This window comes from Cnephaeus nilssonii, assembly GCF_951640355.1.
Source record: "Cnephaeus nilssonii genome assembly, chromosome: 4".
NCBI lineage: Eukaryota > Metazoa > Chordata > Mammalia > Chiroptera > Vespertilionidae > Cnephaeus > Cnephaeus nilssonii.
This window is the reverse complement of record NC_137075.1, coordinates 108,593,497-108,612,139: the sequence shown is the minus strand read 5'-3', so window position 1 is coordinate 108,612,139 and position 18,643 is coordinate 108,593,497. Positions and strand designations below refer to the sequence as shown.

The 18,643-nt window shown below is 73.2% G+C and overlaps 1 protein-coding gene across 1 annotated transcript in view; it reads right to left on the bottom strand.

The window, feature by feature from the left end:
* Positions 1–214: 214 nt before the first annotated feature.
* The window catches only part of KIF26A (kinesin family member 26A), a 31,948-nt gene continuing 13,519 nt past the window's right edge, over positions 215–18,643 (bottom strand). The window contains exons 4-16 of the mRNA XM_079767988.1: positions 15,308–15,489; positions 10,400–10,586; positions 7,131–7,343; positions 6,638–6,731; positions 6,113–6,375; positions 5,827–5,998; positions 5,575–5,737; positions 5,136–5,295; positions 1,985–4,691; positions 1,289–1,491; positions 1,172–1,192; positions 834–984; positions 215–438 (exon numbers count right to left, since the gene is read on the bottom strand). Coding sequence (XP_079624114.1) covers positions 257–438; positions 834–984; positions 1,172–1,192; positions 1,289–1,491; positions 1,985–4,691; positions 5,136–5,295; positions 5,575–5,737; positions 5,827–5,998; positions 6,113–6,375; positions 6,638–6,731; positions 7,131–7,343; positions 10,400–10,586; positions 15,308–15,489 — 4,698 coding nt within the window. The 3' untranslated portion in view covers positions 215–256. The remainder of the gene's footprint in view (positions 439–833; positions 985–1,171; positions 1,193–1,288; positions 1,492–1,984; positions 4,692–5,135; positions 5,296–5,574; positions 5,738–5,826; positions 5,999–6,112; positions 6,376–6,637; positions 6,732–7,130; positions 7,344–10,399; positions 10,587–15,307; positions 15,490–18,643) is intronic.

The following is an 18,643-nucleotide window of genomic DNA, read 5'->3' as shown; positions in this document are numbered from 1 at the left end:
GTCCTCAGCACCAAACGTCACGGACGCGAAGTCCAGCTCCAGGTAAAGGCACTTGCGTTGCTGTCCGGAGGCAGCAGTCCCCTCGTCGCGTGCACTCCGCCCTCCATCCACGCCTCGCCCTCGTGTCCCATCAGCTCCCAGCCCCCGTCCTGAACGGGGCCCCTGCATCCACGTCCCCCCAGCCCCCCACATCCTCCTCCACCCCACATCCCGCCTCTCGCCTGCGCGTCCCCGCCCCGCGTCACAGGCTCCAGCCTCAGACGTCCACCTCCTGCGGCCCCGGGGTGGCGGCCGGGGCGGCGGCGCCGATGTCGAAGCAGGTGACCATCATGACGTGGGCCTTGCACAGGTCCACGCGCTGCTCCAGCGCGGCCGTGGCGCGCTCCAGGGCCGCCAGGTACTCGGCCGACTCGGGCTCCAGCGCAGGGTCCACCTCAACTGGGAGCGACAGCGGGCAGCGGGTCAGGCCGGGGCGCCTGGTGCTCCCAGAGGGGGGCCCGGGGCGCATGGTGGGCAAGGGGAACTGGGGAGGGGGGGTCAGAGGCCTGCAACCTATGCCTCGGGGTAAGGTCTCACTGCACCAGCCAGCTGGGGGTGCGGGGGGGCGTGGGGGACAGGACTCACGCTGAGCCAGCCAGCGGGGGGTGCAGGGGGGGGACAGGACTCACGCTGCACCAGCCAGCAGAGGATGCGGGGGGTGCGGGGGGGGGACAGGACTCACATTGCGCCAGCCAGCGGGGGGTGCGGGGGGTGCAGGGACAGGACTCACACTGCGCCAGCCAGCGGGGGGTGCGGGGGGGGGGGGGTGCGGGGGGTGCAGGGACAGGACTCACACTGCGCCAGCCAGCGGCCGGGCTCCACCATCAGCCGGCCCTGTGTCTCCGCCAGCTCCGTGCACAGGAGCTGGTGTTTGGCCTGCACGTCCCGCAGCCTCTGCTGCCTGCGCTCGGCCAGCCGCAGCTGCACGCTGGCACACACCAGGCCCTGGGCAGGCGGTGGGGTCTCAGGCAGGAAGGACTCCCGGGGCCCCGGCACCCCAGCCCGGCCCATGAGCCTCCCTCCCCCTCCAGGCCTGGATGGGCACAGGGGTGGGAACCCCGCAGGACCCCTCCGGCACCCCCCTGCCCACGGCGGGCATCGGGGCCACCACGGGCTCAGGGCGATTTCCTACCTTCCCCGTGTCCTGGGAGGGCTGTGGACGAGAGGGGAAGGTGAGGTCAGAGGTCTGCCGGCCACGCCCCCGGGCCCCTGCCACGCCAGGGCCTCCCGCCACGCACCCGCCCCTGACCTCCGGGGCCTCCCGCGGGGGCGGCCGGTGCCGCTGCAGGCGCTCCACGTCGTCGATCTCGTACACCTTGATCTCGAAGGGCTCCTTCAGCGAGGTGCCCAGGGGCGGGGGCAGGTCCACCCACTGCCCGGGGAGGCTGGGCTTGCGGCCCAGGGCCACGGCGTCGGGCAGCGGGGCGGGGATCAGCCGTCTGCGCTGCAGGCCTGGAACAGGGCGGGCGCGGGTGAGCCCCTGGCCGGGCTCCAGACGGGGAGAGCACAGGCCCAAACCAGAACTGCCCGCCACCCCTGCCCGCGGGGCAGAGGCGGCCTCAGTCTCCAGCTGCTAAGGAGCACCCCGATTGGCCACACCACGTCCGAGCTCACGGCCCTACAGGCTCCTGAGGCCCCGGGAGCCCCAGGCCAGGCCCCCATCTCCCCACCGCTGTCCCGCCCAGCTCGGCCCCAGAGCGTGCGGACCCTCCCGCACATCAGCCAAGGGCTGGGTCCCCCCAACCACAGTGTGAGGAGCGGGCCCACCCCACAGGTCCCCAGAGACAGAGGGCAAAGGGAACGGAGGCAGGGGGTCCAGGCAGCTGGGCCCGGCCCCAAACCCAGTCCTCTCCCATCAGGGTGACCCGTGCGCCACCCTCTGGGGCAGACGGGCACGCGGGGCGTGTTTATCGGGGCTGTGCCGGGCGGCGGGCAGCACACCCACCTGTGGCCCTCTTCTTGGGGGACTTGAGGCTGCGGGCGCGGGAGCCCGGGGAGGCTGCCCCGCTGTCGCTCATGGAGTCGGGCGCGGAGGAGGCGCTGCCCGTGGCCTCGCTGTCGCGCATCATGCTCTCGTAGCCGCTGCTGCCCCCGCTGTGGTAGAAGAGGGCCGTGCGGCCCATGGCGGGCGGCAGCTCCCCGCTCAGCACGCTGCTGTTGTCGCTGCCGTGGCCGCTGCTGTAGCGCTGGGGCCGCCGCGGGGCCGTCACCTTGCTGTAGGGCGAGGGCAGCGCGGGGCCCGCGGGCGGCCGCTCCTCGCCCAGGTTCACGCCGCTGTCGTTGCCGCTGTCCGAGTCGGCCGAGCCCCAGGAGGGGCCGCCGCTGGCCGCCAGCTCATTCACGCGGCTGTGCGCGGCCCGGAGCGCCTGCTTGGTGCCCATGATGGTGCCCCGGCTGGCCTTGGCCCCCGCGCCCGGCGTGGCCCGGGGAGCCGGCCTCGGTCCTGCCACGGGGCCGCCCGGGCCCCTGCCCACCGCGGGGGCCAGCAGCTTCGCGGACGCTCCCAGAGCCCTCGCCCCGCCGGCGGCCTGGCTGCGGCCCTTGGTCCCACCAGCGGGGGCCTTGGGGAGCCCCACGCCCTTGACCGGGCTGCCCCGACAGGCAGGAGCGGGCCCGGGCGGGGCACTGGTGGGTGGCACACCCAATCTGGGCACCGCCCGAGCGGGCCTCCCGGCGGGCTCCCGGGCCCTGCCGCTGCCGTGCACCAGCCCCTCGCTCCGCTCCAGGGACCCGTGGGTGGCGGGGCGGCACGCGGCCTCCGCCCTGCTCGCCCGGACCTTCAGGCTGGACGTGGCCCTGGAGACGGAGTGGTCGGCCCGTCCGCTGGGCCTGGCCTCCTCCTCCCCCCGGAAGAGGGCGGCAGCCCCAGGCCTGCTCGGGGCCCCGGCCGGGGAGGGGGCGGGCGCCGGGCCGGCCTTGTGCTCCAGGCTGGACTTGCGCACGGGCGGGGCCGGGGGGGCGGGGCCGCCGGGCCTGGGGAACGGGGTCCCCTTGGGAGCCACACCCTTCTTGCTGCCGGGGGCGGTCTTCACGCCGCCCAGACAAGCCGCTGCCTCGGCCGGGACCTCGCCACAGGGCGTGGCGGGCGTGCTCACGCCCAGGGTGGTGGCCCCCCTCCGCAGCGGCGGGATCTGAGCCGCGGCCTCCGGCCTGTGGGCCCCCCTGGCTGCCACCTCACAGCCATCCACCACCCTCCGGGCGCAAGCCAGCACCGGGGCCGGGCTGGGCATCCTGCCGGCGGCCGCCGGGAGCAGGCCACACTCGTGCCCCCGGAGCAGCCAGGGGTCCTCGAACAGGCCTCCAGAGCCCGGCGGCGGGCTCAGCGCCAGGCGCGGGCAGCCCGCACGGCTGGCGGCGGAGGTAGCTCTGGGTGTCCGGGGAAGGCTGGAGTGGATGGTCTGTGCGGGGGCTGCCCCGAGTGGGGACCCGGCCCAGGGCTCCCTGCCCGGCCGGACCGAGGCTGCTACAGCCACGGGGCCAGGCCCGTCCGGGCTGCCACACTCCGAGGACCCCAAGTTGCTGTCCTCCGGGGGGCTGTCTGGGATCGGGGGGTCCAGAGGGCCGGGCCCCGCCGAGTCAGGGCTGAAAGGGTCCGGGCTGGCCCGCGAGGGCGGCTGCGGAGAGGGGCCGCGGCTGGGGGTGCAGGCGCTGAGCTCGCTGAGCCGGGAGCTGCCGGAGGAGCCGGGGGCCTGCGCAGTGTAGGCGTCAAACTCGTCGTTGATGCTGCTGATGATGCTCACGGGCCTCGAACCTGAGGCCAGGGCCTGCAGGGAGCAGTCGCTGCTGAGGCTGGTGAGGCTGGCGGGGCGCCCGCCCAGGGCCAGCTCCTCCACCACCGTGAACACCAGCTCGTCCTCGCCGTTCAGCTCCAGGGGCTGCTGCAGGGTCACCGTGGTGGTCAGCAGGCCCCGCGTGCACGGGCGGGGGCGGCACCCCGGTCCACTCATGCCCACCGGGGGTGTCCGGGCCACGCCGTCCGCGGGCTGGTCGGGGGCTCGGCCAGCGTCCAGCTTCCCGGGTGGCGGAGGGGCCGGGCTGGGCAGCGGCCTCCTGCCTCCGCCGCCCGTGACCCTGTCCGGCCCCCGCTGCTCAGGCCCGGGGCTGGCGTCCTCCTGCAGGTCCCCGGTGGCCTGGGGGGGCTCCGGGGCGCCCCGGGGGGGGTCTGGGCCAGGGCTGCTGTGAGGCGTGCTGGCGGCCAGTGGGGTGCCCACGGCCGTCCTGGGGGCCGCGGCCTCGGGCAGCGCAGGCTTCCTGCCCCCCTGGGCTGGGCCGGGGGGCCCCTCGCTGCCGTCGATGCACTCCAGCCGCTCCTGCAGCTCCGCGAAGGTGCTGCAGCGGAAGTGGTCGGCATCCCGCGGGCCCCCGGACGGCCAGCGGCGGCTCAGCGCCGGAATGATGGGCACGAAGTCGGGCGGGCCCTCGTTGTCCGTGAGCTCGCGGTCCGACAACGCCGCCCCACCGGGTCCCACGTAGATGACCGTGTCGCAGGACTGCTCGCTGCTGGACGAGTAGTCGGGGTCGCCGGGCGAGCCGGGGGCCGGGCGGCCGGGGTCCTGGGCCCCGGGGCGGGCGTGGAAGGGAGGCAGGGTCGGGGGGCGGCGGGCGCGGCCTTCCTCACAGGAGCTGTCCCCCCCGGAGGAGCTGGACGCATACTGGGGGCAGAGCAGGCCGGTGTGAGCCAGTTCCCACACGGCTCCTCCCGCCCCCACGCAGCCCGGCTGCACACAGCGCTCTCACGAAGCGCGTCAGCAGCCACCCGCCGGGTCCCGCCCAGCGCGGGAGACCGAGGCCTCAGACGAAAGCCCAGCCCCGCCCTCAGCACCGTCCAAGGAAACGGCGAGAACCGAACCAGGAGGCGAGGCCGGGCACACAGCCGCTGCCCAACACTGCGGAGCTGGGCCCAGACCCAGGCCCCTTCACCCAGGGAGCGCCCAGCCGCCCACCCACCCCAGCCAGGCCACCGCGAGGCCTGCTCCTCTGGCCCCGTGACCCCAGGACACACGGGGAGTCTCAGGGCCCCCGGGTGTGGGACAGAGGCCCTGGCAGGACAGGGACCCGGCCCTCGGGTGGGAGGGGCAGGCAGAGAGGGCACCGACCTTGACCTTCTTCCTGCGCAGGCGGTGAATGCGGGCGGCCAGCTGCGCGGTGCTGAGCGTCTCGGCGTGGCGGGCTGGGGCGGCGGAGACGTGGGCGATCATGGTGGCGTGGCAGCCGGGGGCCAGGGCCTCCCGCAGCAGCATGGTGAGCCGGTGCTCCCTGGGCCGAGGGTCAGGGTGAGAGGCCGGCCGGGCGCGGGGCGCGGGGCTGCGGGGGGTCGGGGGGCACGAGGCAGGCCCCTTGCCAGACCAGGGCCCTGCCTGCATCGCCAGGGGCGGGTCTGCCACCCGCCTGTGTCCCCGCGGTGTGGGGACCCCCCCAGGCCTGGGCCAGGGAGGCCCCTCAGGTGGCGCAGCAACAGGACCGAAGCGCTCGGGCCGGACACGGGAACCTGCCCCCCACCTGCTCCCCAGCACCGGGCCCGGGGCCTCCGCTCACCTGCAGGGCACGTGCTTGGCTCCGCTGACCAGGGCCAGGATGACGCTGCCCAAGGCCGACAGGGACAGGCCCGGGGGGCCACCGAGGGCCTCCCCGCTCCGGCTGGGCGCCCCCTCGCAACTGCCCAGGTCAATGAGGTGCAGGCGGCTGCGGCCCCCGGACACTGAAACCACAGTGCAGGCGGGTGAGGCGCGGCCAAGACGGCGACCCCGCGTCCGACCCCAGCCCGCGGTGGGCGCAGTGGGCACCTACTTCCGCCCTTGCCGCACTTCTCCACGCGGTACTGGTAGACGTGCAGCGTGAAGAGCATGTGGGAGCCCCGGGCGTCCTGGGGGCCGCGGGCGCTGCGGGCCGCCAGGGCCGCGTCCAGGTAGAAGGCCGCCTTCTCGGCCGTGGGCGCCCGCAGCTCGCTCTGGTTCTGCAGCTGGACCGGGGGCGGACACCGTGCCTCAGAGGCTCAGGGCCAGGACGCAGCCCCCGCCCGCCTCCCGGGCCACCCGCCCCTGCTGCCCGCACGACGGCGGAGGTGGCGGCCTACCTGCGCCCCACAGACGGGGTCCTCCCGCAGGTACACGCCCGGGGACTGCGCGTCCTGGAGGCTGCAGGCGGCCACCTCGGCCAGCAGGTCCCGCAGGCCCTGGCCGCGGCCGCACACCTCCACGGCCGAGACGTGGACCGAGAAGCGGGTGCCCGTCCGCTCCTTGCGCTCGTCGATGAGCCGGAAGAGCCAGGAGATGGCGCAGGGCACGACGCCCAGGCTCTGGGGCGAGCTGTCCCTCCCGATCATGGTGTAGGACTTGCCTGAGGACACGCAGACGGGTCAGGGCCCCTCACGCTCAGCCAGACGGGCCCCCGAGCCCAGCGGACCTGGCGCTGCCTCTGGCCCTGCCCGGGCCTCCTCGAACCTGCTCCCAGGCCCCGTCTTCCACGCCGGCGGGGTTTCGGCTTCCTCCCCACGAGCCCGCCATCCCGTGTGCCCACCCCCTGCCCATGCGGGATACCCCATGCCCTCCCCGCGTCCAGAAACAGGGCACAGGGATGGAGCGGGTGACGGGGCCCTCACCGAGGCTCGTGTGGCCGAAGGAGAAAATGCAGCCGTCCGCCCCGCTGACCACCGACTGGAGCACGTCGGCCACGCTGCCCGCGCAGACCTCGGCCTGGGGGAGGGACGGTCAGGGGCCCGCGTCATGGATCCGCCACCCGCCTCCCTCCACGTCTGCGTGTCCCGGGTGGCCAGGCCGGCACATGCAGACCCAGGGCAGAGCTCTGTGCACAGAGAACACACAGACAGGACACGGATGCACACGCAGCATGAACCGGCCAGGCACACGGCTGCCAGGCACACATGGGTCACAGTGCCATGGGGAACCCAGTGCCATGGGGAACCCAGCCGTGGTCCCAGCACGCACATCCAGGGCCAGACACACGGGTCCGAGAGCCCCCGGGGAGGTGGGTGCCTCCCTGGGAAACAGCCCAGAGCCAGGCCCGCGGCCGGTGGAGACCCGAGGCCGGGGCGGCAGGAGGCAGGGAGACACCCAGGCCCGGCCCCAGCTCACCTGCTCCGAGTCCTGGGGGAAGACAGCGTCGAAGGCGAACATCTTCGGGACCGCGGTGGTGGCCGCGCGTCGGGGGCCCGCGCTGCCCGGGGGCCCGGCGGCCGGGTCGTAGAGGGTCACCTGCTTCTTCCGTGGATCCACCTTCAGGAAGCCCGTGGCCTCGGCGGAGCGCTGGGCCCCCTGGGCGGGCCAGACCCGCAGCATGACCTTCACCTGGGGGGCAGGTGGGCCGGCCTCTGAGCACCACCCTCCCTCCCGGTGCCGCCGTTAATGACAGGGCGGGAGGGGGCGGGCAGAGCCAGGGGAGTCGGGACGCAGGCCGGGCCTCGGCGGGGGACCCGCTGCCGGAATGCAGGCCCGCACCCCTGCTCCAGGCCAGAGCCCGGGAGGTCAGCGGGGCAGGCAGAGCGCGAGGCTGGGCACGTGGGCACCGGACAGGACGGGGCCACGGGACAGAGGGAAGCGGGGGGGCAGGGGTGGCGAGGCCAGGACAGGGGGCAGGCTCTGGACACCCCCCCGGGCAGAGGGACAGAGGGCAGGGACTGACCCCGTGACCCTGCCTGCCCTCGATGGGGGTTCGTCCACACCCTCTCGCGGACTCCAGTGCAGAACAGGGGGCCCCCGAGGCTCAGAACGTTTGAGAGCAAGTCAACCCCACACCCACCCACAGCGCGGCCAGCGTCCTGGATGGGGCGGCCACATGGCGACCCCCCGACCCAGACCCCTACGCTAGAGCTCAGAGAGGTCGGCTGGGGTCACAGCCTGAGAGGGGTCTCCTAACGCCCCACCCTGTGTCTGAGGGCAGAGGGAGGGGGCAAGAGGCCAGCAGAGGGGCGGCAACACCCCCCCCCCAAGGAAGAGGATGGCCCACGCCTCCCAGCAGGGCCCAGCTCTGTGCCCCGCCCCCCCCTCCCCCGCCCCGTGGGGAGGAGGCGGCAGCCCGGCGCACCTGGGCCCCTCTGACTCCCGATGCGGGGGCCGGCCCGGGAACTGAGCGCAGTGCGAGGAGGGACCCCTGGACTGGGGCCGGGACCGAAGGCAGGGGCGCTCAGCCCGAAGCACAGCTCACGCCCGGCCCCCGCCCCAGCCCCCGCCCAGCCCCCCCAGATGTCAGTGCAGCCTTCCTCCCTGGGCCCCTCCTCCCTCCAGACCGAGCGCAGAGGCCAGCGGGCGGAGGAGGGGAGGAGGCGGTGGAGTTGTGGCAAGATGCCCGGGCGCAGGCGGGGTCCTGGCTTCCGTGAGCCCTCGGACGGGCCGGGCCGGGAGGGAGAGAACCCTGCGGCCTCGGTGGGGAGTGCAGAGCCTGGGGCCAGGACGGGCCAGGACTGGCCAGGACGGGAGGGCGGGCAGAGCAGGGTGGTCCAGCGCGGCCAGCAGGCGGCCAGGCGGCCTCGGCCCGTTTCCCCAAAACACAAGAAACAGATGCAGAAACGTGTCCCCGGGCACCAGACAGCGTCCTGGAGGCTGGCCCAGCCCTGGAGGGAACGGGAGGCTGGGGCGGAGGCCTGGGAGCCAAGGTGCCCACACCTGCCGAGGCAGCCCCCAAAGGGCGCCCCTGTGTGCAGCCTGCGCCCCCCAAGGTTCCGAGGGGGGGCCACTCTGAAGCAGGCCCCTCCCCCGCAGGGCAGAGGCACCGGGCTGCTCTCTGGGGAGGAGCCCTCCCCGCCCCGCGGTCCCCTCCACAGCGGGCACCAAACCACCAGTGCATCTCAGAGCCGGTGCTTGTCGGGACTTGGTTGTACGTGACAGAGGCCGCTCGCCGCAGCGTGGGTCTCCCGTGGGCAGTGCGCGGCGGGCGGCACCCCCGGGCGTGGGGCATGACGGGCACAGCCGCGCAGGAAGGAGCGTGCCCGTCCGCGGGGACATGCGGGCACTTTCCTGCGGCTCCTCCACCGGCTCCATCAGCCCAAATCGATTCTTTTGTTCCCGGCCGCCGCCGAACACAACTATTTCATTTCCACACGCCGCGGCCCAGCGGCCGCCGTGGGCTCTGCCCAGGCGTTTGGGGCCGCTTAGCTCAGCGTGAGCTCCGGGCAGTGAGGAGCCCCCGGGGGACAGCCCTCGCTCCAGCCCCGGTCCCGCTGAAGGCCGGCCATGGTCCGCGGGAGCCCGCAGTCTGCGAGCGTGCGGGTTGGGATGGGACAAAGCCCAGATCACTGTGGGTAGGAAGCTCGTATTTTGCATGAAAAAGGGGCTTCCTCTCCTAGGGGGGGCCGCCCGCGCGAGGGGGAGGGGGGCGCCCACGTGACGGCAGGTGATGAATCACCGTCAGTGGCACGTTAGCGTCAGGATGGAGTCTAACCTGACTTCCTCCTGCGACCGTGTTAAATGCCTTCCAGGAGGCACTTCCCACGGTGACGCTGGTGCAGATGACAGGGAGGCAGGGGGGCAGGGGGGCAGGGGGGCAGGGGGGCAGGGGGGCAGGGAGGCAGGGAGGCAGGGCGGGGCCCTGGGTGGGTGGTGACAGGACTGACTGCGGGGCGGGGGGTGGGGGGGCGCAGAGGGAGAGTCACCCACAGAGAAGGGAGGATCCTGCCCAGGAGGAGGGGGGCCTGCTGATGCCCGGTGAGAACCTACCAGCCGCCCACCTGAGTGAGACCCAGCCCGTCCCCACCCACCGTCCGCAGACAGAGCCCCGACGCTACAGAGGCCAAGCGACCAGGCCCAGGTCACAGCCTGGCCCAGGGTGTTGAGAGCCCCTCCCCAAAGCCAGCTAGCTCTGTCCAGCCGGCAGCCTCCCGCTGGCCCGGGGGGCTCAGGGCCCCCCCCCACCAGCTCCGGCGGCACCGATGCCACGCCTCCACGGGCACAAGGGGCCCAGGTCAATACACGGGCCCTGAACTCGAATGTGCACGCGGATCCCGCACACACAGGTCCTGACCGGGGCCGTGCCGTGACCCGCAACCCCGACGGGCCGGGGCTCAGAGCCAGGGGGCCGCCCGCTCCCCTGTGGGCCTCAGTCTCCCCACCTGAACCTTTACCCAGGCGGGAGAGCCCCCAGCCCCAACGGAGGCGAGGCAAAGGGTTTCCTGGGGTCCGGCCCCAACCCCTAGTCCCAGGACGCCCTGGCTGTCCCGCCCCACACTGAGACCAGCACGCGGCCCTGGGCCCCCGCGTCCATTTCCCGTCCCCCACCCCGTCCCCCAGGCTCCGTGCCGCCACCTGGAGCCAACAAGGTTGGCCTGGGCCTCAGTCTTCCCATGTGGACCCCAACCTGGGGAAGGAGGCAGCGCCCTGCCGGGGTCACCCCAGGTCAAGGCCAGGCCTACCTTTCCGGCGCTGCTGGGGTGGTCCTTGGCCTTGGCGGCGGCCCTGAGCAGGCAGGGGGGCACGGGGGGCGGCCACAGCTGCAGGACCCCGCTGAAGTCCGTGGGGTAGGGGGCGGCGCCGCGGGCGGCGGGGGCCGGCGGCGGGTGGGGCTTCTTGCGCTTGGCCAGGCTGAGCTTCTGGGCAGCCCTGGGAGGGGACAGGGGGCGGGCGGGCGCTCAGAGCCGTCCCATCACGGCCCCGACTTCCTTTCTCCCAGGGAAGCAGGGCCCTCCCCCACCTGCCCGGCTGCCTCAGACCTGCCCCCTGCCTCCAGCCCCACAGCTGCTGGGGGAGCAGGACCCGCCAGCCACTCACGGGCCCCAGGACCCGGCATGCTGACTGAGTCTCTCCGTGCCTCAGTGTCCCCATCTCTAGGGTGTGTGGCCCGGACGAGCCAGTGCACCCTCACCCAGGGGGCGCCCCCACCAAGGGCTGGAGGGAGGAGAGCTGGTCTCAGGTGGAGACCCACCCACCAGGCGTCCCCTCCCCGCTCCCTGCGGTGCCCGCCGCCCCAGCCCCGGCCCCGGCCCCCCAGCCCACTCCCTCTGCTGCCCGCCGCCTCCCACTCGGCGAGACGGACAGCGGCGCTGGCGGGCCTGTAAAGGGCTTGTCTTTGAAGAGGCCCCGGGGATGCTTTCCTCCCAGCGAGGTGTCATCACGGAAAATAAAAGTGAGCGACGACGCTGGCGGGCCTTAATCGCAGGGGCAGTGCCACGGGGGCCGGGGCAGGGGGGTGGGGCGAGTGCACCCCACGGGGCTCAGCTGGGGCCCAGACCACGCGGGGTGCCCTTGGCCACAGCAGATATCAACCGATTCCGGCCCAAGCCTCCTGCACACAAGAGCCCCCTGAGCCTCCCCGTCCCCCTCGTCTCCCCCCATGCCCCCCGCCCCCCTCGAGCCTCCCCGCCCCCCTGCTGGACGGCCACACACAGGTCAAGGGCAGAAGGGAGGCCACGAGCCTGACCTGAGCACAGGGGGAGTCGGGCAGGGGGCGGGCGCTCTGAGAACGCTGGGCAGGTGACGTGGCGGGGGGAGGTAGCCAGCAGGGCAGGGTGGGACCAAGGAGACCTGGGCTGGGCGGGGAAGTCCGGCCATCGCCCCAGAACCTCAGCTCAGGGGCTCCCCCTGCCCCACCCAGTGCCCAGCCCGCTTCCTGTCCGGGACCCCGGCCACCACGGGTTTCAATGCAGCTTCCCGCCAACCCCCCTCAGGGGGGTACAGAGGGGGGAGGAACTGTGGCCGGACAGGGAGGAGGGACATCGCCCAGCAGGCAGCCCGCCCCCTGCCTGGCACTGCCCGGGGCACCGGGAGGATGGGCAGCTGTGGGAGGGAGGCGGGGCCTGGCCTGACTTTAAAGCTCACGGAGCCCGTGGCCTCATCGCCCATCCGTGCCCGGGCAGCGGTGCCGCCCTGAGACCTGGGGGAGGGCAGCGCCGGGGCCCGCGGCACCAGCCTGAGCTGAAAGGCGTCGGCTCGGCTCCCAGGTGGGCGTGACAGGCCGGCCAACAGCCAGGGGGAGGTGTGCCCCCAACCCCACCGCTGGCTCCCTGTACCCCCAGGTTCAACGGGGTCAGCCAGGGACGCCGAGGCTGCGGGGGGCAGAGCGTCCTGAACCCACACCCCCAAGCCTCTGGGGACAGGAGGCAGGGAGGACCCCTGGCCGACGGGCGAGGCGCCTGGGAGGCCAGAGGACACAGGAGCCTCCGGTCCACAGAGGCCAGGACCAGGGCGGGGCGGGCACCGCTGCGACCCTCTGGGAGGCAGGAGCTGAGCACGGCCCTCGGCCCCGGCCCTCGGCCCAGCCGTGCAGCGCAGGGAGGTGTCCCCTCCACCACCACCCCGCCCCCCACACGCACACACGCACGCCCAGGCCCCACCTGCACAGACCCAGGGCCGATCCTCTGAGGTCCTGCCAGCGCCGGAGTCTGGAATGTTACAGGCTGGGCGTCTCCGCCCACGGGGTGACCTAACTCAGGGTGCCCCTCCCCCCGGCCCAACGTCCGCCAGGCCTGCCCGGCCCCCGGCCCGGCTCCCACCGGCTCCCGGCTCCCACCGGCTCCGTCACCACACGAGTGGGAGGTGCGTCACTGAGCTGACAAGGCCCGGAGGCACCCTCTCCTTTGAGGACAGCCAGGCCCCTGTGACCTGGGCCTGGTGGCGAGGGCACCCCACTGGCTCTGAGGGACCCTCTGTGGGGCCAGGCCTGCCCTGCCCTCGAGCGCCCCAGCCTTCTGGGGACACAGACCTGGTTTCTGAGCAGTGGGGGTGGAGGTGGGGTGGAGATGGGAGCATGAACGCCCACTGCACAGTTGGCGGGGGGGTGGGAGGCCCAAAGCGGGACCCGCAGGCGTGAGGAACGCTGGGAGGAGAGGCATGTGGGGGGAGGGCGGCAGTCTGCAGGGTCTGGCTCGTAGGGAAGATGGAAAAGCAGGACCTTCACCTACAGACAGAGCCCGCTGGTCCCTAGGACGCCGCCTCCAGGAAGCCCGCCCTGAAGCCCAGGCGACTGCTGGAACCTTCTGCCCTGAACCCGGTTACATGGCTGCGCCCCCCACCCCCAGGCAGCGGCTCTGAGGAAGCCAGGCCTGGGGCGCAGGGGCAGCGTGGGACGCGGCTGTGAGTGAGTGAGGGCTGCTGGACCGTCCGCCCGCCCCTCGCTGCCCGCCCCTCGCTGCCAGCCGGGACACCTTTCCCCGGCTCGCCAGCCCTGGTCATCGACGCAGGTAAACGGAAAGAGACACGTTTTGCCTTTTCACAGAGAAAAGTTACCTCTTCCCAACAGGAAGGTAACGTCACAGCAGGCAGGCCGCTGGCCGTGCGGCCCTGACTCGCCCCGGAGATGCCGGGCCAGCTCAGACGGGTGTGGGTCAGCTCCCGGCCAGCCCGGGCTTCCTCAGGGGGCGGTCACCACGCACCCATCGGCGTCCACCCGGGGAGCTGCCACCCGCAGGCCCTGAGGGCCCGGGATCTGCCCTCGGGGACTCGGGGGGCAGGGCTGCTGAGGGGGCCTAGAGCCCTGCAGCCGGGGGGACCGCGTCCGGCACCCTGAGCCCTGGGCCTTGCCTGGCTGGCGTTCCCCATCCTCAGAGGCGGCGAGGTGCCCTCGGCCCCGCCCTCCCGCTCTGCGCGCCCAGCCAGCAGGCAGACACGGGGAGGTGCTGCATGAGGCTGCCCGGGGGCCCCCCTCCCCCACCCCTGCGGAGCCTCTAGGTTCAGGCCCAGGAGGGCGGGCGGACAGGTGCAGAGACCGCTAATGGAGGCGGCTGGGAGCGGGGGAGGCAGGAAGAACAGGGACATCGCAGGCAGCGTGGGGGATGAGGACGGGGAGTCAAGGTCACAGCGCTCGAGGAGACGGCATTGTGCTGCCTGCCCCGCGGAGGGGGCTGGCGCGCTGAGCTCCGGTCCAGCTGTGGCCGCTGAGCCCCCGTGGCCAACCCGGACCCAGCTCAGGGGTGCACGGCGCCAGGCCTCACCCCAGGCTCCCAGGCACCCACAAAACCCCCAGCAGCCCGGAGGTTCCTGAGAGGGCCCAGGGAGTGCTGGGGGGCCAGCGGAGAGCCCCAGCTCCTGACCCGCACACCACCTGCCTCCCCTTGGCAGACACCAGGCTCCTCCTCAACCCTCAAAGCCCCCTCACGGTGCCCAGCCCTGTGGACGGCACGCGCTTCAGTTCCATGCTGCCCGAAGGCCGCTCCACAGACACCCACCCTGGCCGGAAACATAGGGGCCGGGGTCAGCTCTGCCCCCCAGTCCCGGGAGCACAGAGCACGGCTCAGAGGGACCCCCAGGGCCCGGGCGGGGTCCGCAGCTCCACACCTCCGGGGACTCTACACAAGCCCCTTCCCTCTCTGAGCGCAGCCCCCACAAAACGAAGGCGGGGCACCCCATTTCACCCCACAGCAAAGGCCGCGGCAGCCCCAAAGCGTCAGGCAGGAGCTGGGGACCGTGTCCCCGGCCGGGACCCCACCCCCACCCTGGGCCCTAACCCTTCCAGACGCTGCTGGGACACGGGACGAGCAACAGGCTGGAAATAACGGCGGCGGGCAGCGCCCTCCCCGGACCCCGGAACACCGGCCTCCCATCCCTGCCGAGGCGCCGGTTTCTATGGCAACTCCCCAAGGTCAGCGGCAGCCTCGCTGGGCTCCAGACAAAAGGCGGCGTGTGGCTCCGGGGGCCAGAGGTCTGTAATGAGCCAGTGCAGCCCCCGAACCCGGGACCTCCGGCCGGTCCACTCCCTCTCCAGAGGGTCTCAGCGCGGCTCCCGGCCACCTCAGCCTGACAGACCGCGGCCGCCCACGGCCAGGGCAGACTAGCGGGGAGGGACACGCGCAGCTGCGGGCCTGTCCCCGCACCCACAGGGTCCCAGCCCCCATCTCAGGGCGGCAGGCCCTGCGCCCCCAAAACACCCTCATCACCCACCCGCCCACCCACCCCAATGAGGCCATGCAGCCCCCTGGGCCCCCAATAAGGCACCAGCCCCGCCGCCATGTGTGGCTCATGGCCCAGCTCATCAGCGCGGGGCTGCTCCTGGGACGGCCCGCGCTGGGCTCCTCACTGCCACCCGCCCCGCGAGCCGCAGGGCAAAAGCTGGGCCCCCGCCTCCCAGCACCCCTGGGCTCACGCAGCGCCCCCGCCAGGCAGGCCTCCCAGGTCACAGCCAGCCCTGGGCTCCCGTGGCACCCACACACCGGGGCCCGCGCCTCGGACAGGGACCCCCGGCTCCCGGCTGGGGGGCTGGACCGCACCACCGTGGCAGCCTCCCTCCGGGACCCTCCCTGCTCACCCCAACCTCCTGCCTGTCACCCTCGGGCCCTGTTCCACCCCCACTCCCCACCCCGTTCCCATCCAAGCGGCCCCGCGCCCCGTACCTGACGAAGAAGGAGGCTGCGGCTGACGAGCCCGCCGCCGGGGTGCCGGGGGCCGGGGAGACCAGGGCTGTGGTGCAGGCGCCCCCGCGGCCCCACGTCCTTGACGCGCCATCAGGGCCCCCGGAGGGAGGGCCATCTCGGACCGTGTCTGCCACCGCCACCGCGGCCACCGCCGCTTCCGCCTGCGGAGAGAGGCCCGTGAGGGACGGCACCCCCGCCGCCCCAGCCCGGCAGCCCCGGCCCGCACAGGCCCTGCAGGCTCAGGGCGGCGGGCGCTCCGCCCCAGGGAGGGGAAGATGCCCGCCGGGGGCCCGGCTCCGCCGCCCCTCCTCCATCGAGTCCCAGGAGCGCGTGGCCGGGCGGCCAGGACAGAGGGCCAGGCCCCGCGCCCCGCGCCCCGGGCTGTCCATCCGGGGGCACCAGACGCGTCATTAGGGGAGACGCTGCGATAAATATTTGTCACGAGCGCTAATTGCCCCGCGGATGGTAATGGATGAGGTTCCGTGCCTGAAATACTACCCTGGCATTTCCCGCTAATTAGCTAAGATAAATCCCAGGGAGGACGACAGCCTCGTAATGAGGCACAAATGTGATTACGTGCTCGGGGGACGGCGCCAGCCACCTGGAGGCCCGCCGCGCTGCGTCTCGCGCACATGGCGGTCCCGGCCCCCAGGCCCCGCGCGGCCACGCCCAGCCCGCCCGCTGCCCCTGCCACAGCCCGGGCTGCGCTGTGGGGACCTGGCAGGGACGTCTGGGTGAGAACTCAGGTGGCACCAGGCTCGGGAGGGTCTGCCCAGTGACACAGCCAGAGGCTGGGGGGGGGGGGTGCACTTCAGCAGAATAAGACACACAGGCCAGGAGGAATGTTCTGGAAGGAGGTCCTGCCCCCTCAGGGTGGCACCGCTCCTCACCGTGGGGGAGGGCCTCACCCCACCCAGCCCGGGGTCGGCATGGCTTCCAAACCGCTCTTGGGACGCAGAGAAAACACGCCACGCAGGAAGCTCCCAGGAGCCCCCGCCCCAGGCGGACGGGAGCCAGGCACCCCATCTGGCCCGGCTCCGCCGCTGCTCCAGGGCTTCTGAAGGTCGGCAGCAGAGACGGGCTCACCTGGAGCAGCCCAGGCCCTCACCGGGCGGGCACTGCGCCTGCGTGCCGGGCCCTGCCACAGACCTCTCCTCCGCCTAGCGGGCAGGGGCTCCCTGCCTCCCCCAGAGCCCGGCCCTCCCCCCTCCAGGCCATTCCCCGCGCCCGCCCAGTGCCCTGCCCGCCTCCCCGAGCCTGGGTCCTCTCCTCAGCTCCCCACCGTCTGTCTACCCAGCTCGTCAGTCCTCCCTCTCCCATTCTCCCCACTTTCACGGGCACCTAGAGCACACTGGGCGGGAGGCCCGAGAGGCGCCCGCACCCTGCCTGGCACAGAGTAGGTGTCCCATGAACCTGTCCTCCCAGAGAGAACAAGACAGACCCAGCCCACGGCTGGGAGGCGGCCCACACCAGAGAGAAATGGGGCTGCAGGGGCAGAGCGGGCACAGCTAACGGGAACGTTCCGGAAGGAGGGACAGCCAGGCCCCAGCCCCCACCCGGCGGAGGGGGGGCGTGCAGACAAGACTGAGGGCTACGTCACGCTGGTGTCACCACCGGGGCCTGCGCTGCTCAGGGCAGAGCTGGCTGAACTGAGACCCACCGCGGCCGGGGCCTTGGTACCCACACTGGCTCCCACCGGCCCCAGGAGAGGGGCCCACACCCGCAGCCCAGGCCCGGCGGGTCATGTTCAATGGGGTGTCCCGAGGGCAGGGTGGAGGGAGGGCCGCACCCCGCCCTCCAGTCCCCAAGCCCCCACCGGGCCCAGCCATGCCACCAGCTCATGCGGGCACCTCCGCCTCCCGCCGGCGAAGGGCAGGCCACCCAGCGTGCCTGCCGCGGCTGAGCCCCCACACTGACCTGTCTCGGGCGTCCCGCATGCCTCGGCTCCGCTGTCCCGCGAGCTGCCGGGACACGGCTCCGGCCACTGGGACAGCCGCTGCCGCCTCCTGCCAGAAGCAGACCCGGGCATGCCAAAAGAAGCCGGGGGGGGGGGGGGGAGACCACAACACAGGGAGGAGACGGAGGGGAGTGGTGGGCAGGGGGCCGAACAGAAAACGTGATGGAGGCGCCAGGGCAGCAACGAAAGAAAAGCGAGAGGAGAGCGGAGAGCGTGAGGCCGTGTCCGGAGGGGCCTGCCCAGCAGAGGGGCCTGCCGCGGCCACGCCAGGTCTCCAGGGGTGCCCACAGGGGATGCTGAGGTTCCACGGAACACGGTTTGGGAAACACCACGCTAAGCCATTTCCTAGGGACCCTCTAGGCCTGACGTCCACGTGGGTCTGATTCTGGCCTGAGAAGGGCAGCGGGCACCGTCCACACCTCCCGGGGTACTTGGGGCCGGGAGCGGGGAGCGGAGGGCAGGGCCTACGAGGCAGCCAGGGGGATCTCGCAGGCACAGGGCAGGGGTGGCATCGCTCCGGGGGCGTCTGCCCCGGCTGCTCCCTCACAGCTCCGCCTGGTCACCCAGAGGGCCCCCAGCTGGGACGGCCCCGCAGGCGGGGGCCTCCTCCCGCCCGTCACAAAGCAGGCCTGCTGCAGCCTCACGGGAGAGGGCACCTCCTGTCCACCCTCATTCCACGGTGGGTAAACTGAGGCCCGGACTGGGGCACCAGCAAGGGGTCACATTAGAGAGGCAGGCCAGAACCCACACAACGCTCCATCCACACCCCGCCGTCCCAGCCACGGCCCTGAGGACGGTGGGCGCCCGCCAGGGACCCCACCAGGGCTCACCGAGAGGCAGGGATGCAAGCAGGCTGGCATGGGGTGCAGCAGGAGGGACGCCCCGAGCCTGTGCCCCCCCACCTCTGAGGGTAGAGGAAAACCCTGCCTCCTCCTGGGCCTCCACCAAAATGACCTCCCCTCCCACCCGCAGTCAAAGCCGCATGCGGCACCTCCTCCAGGGAGCCCTCCACCGTCCCCATCCGGGCCCGGCCTCCACCCTCCCAGGCCCGTGGCCGGCCGGAAACCCTCCGCTCCAGGTCCTCCCGGGACGGTGAGCCCTGGGACCCCGGGCAGGGCCTGACCTGCGCCCATGGGACTCGGAAGGTCCCGCTGGCCTGGCCCCGGCAGCAGCCACGTGTCCCGCCCCACCCTGCGGTGCGACCTCCAGCCTCTGGGGGCCGGAGGCCAGAGCTTATCCCGGCACCTGGCCGTCAGTGAGCGCAGGTCCTGGCGGCATCTGCCCGGCACGCTGTTGGCACGGGCACACACCGCAGTCCACAGCGTGTCCCGGGGCAGCGGCTGGGCAGGGCGTCGGGG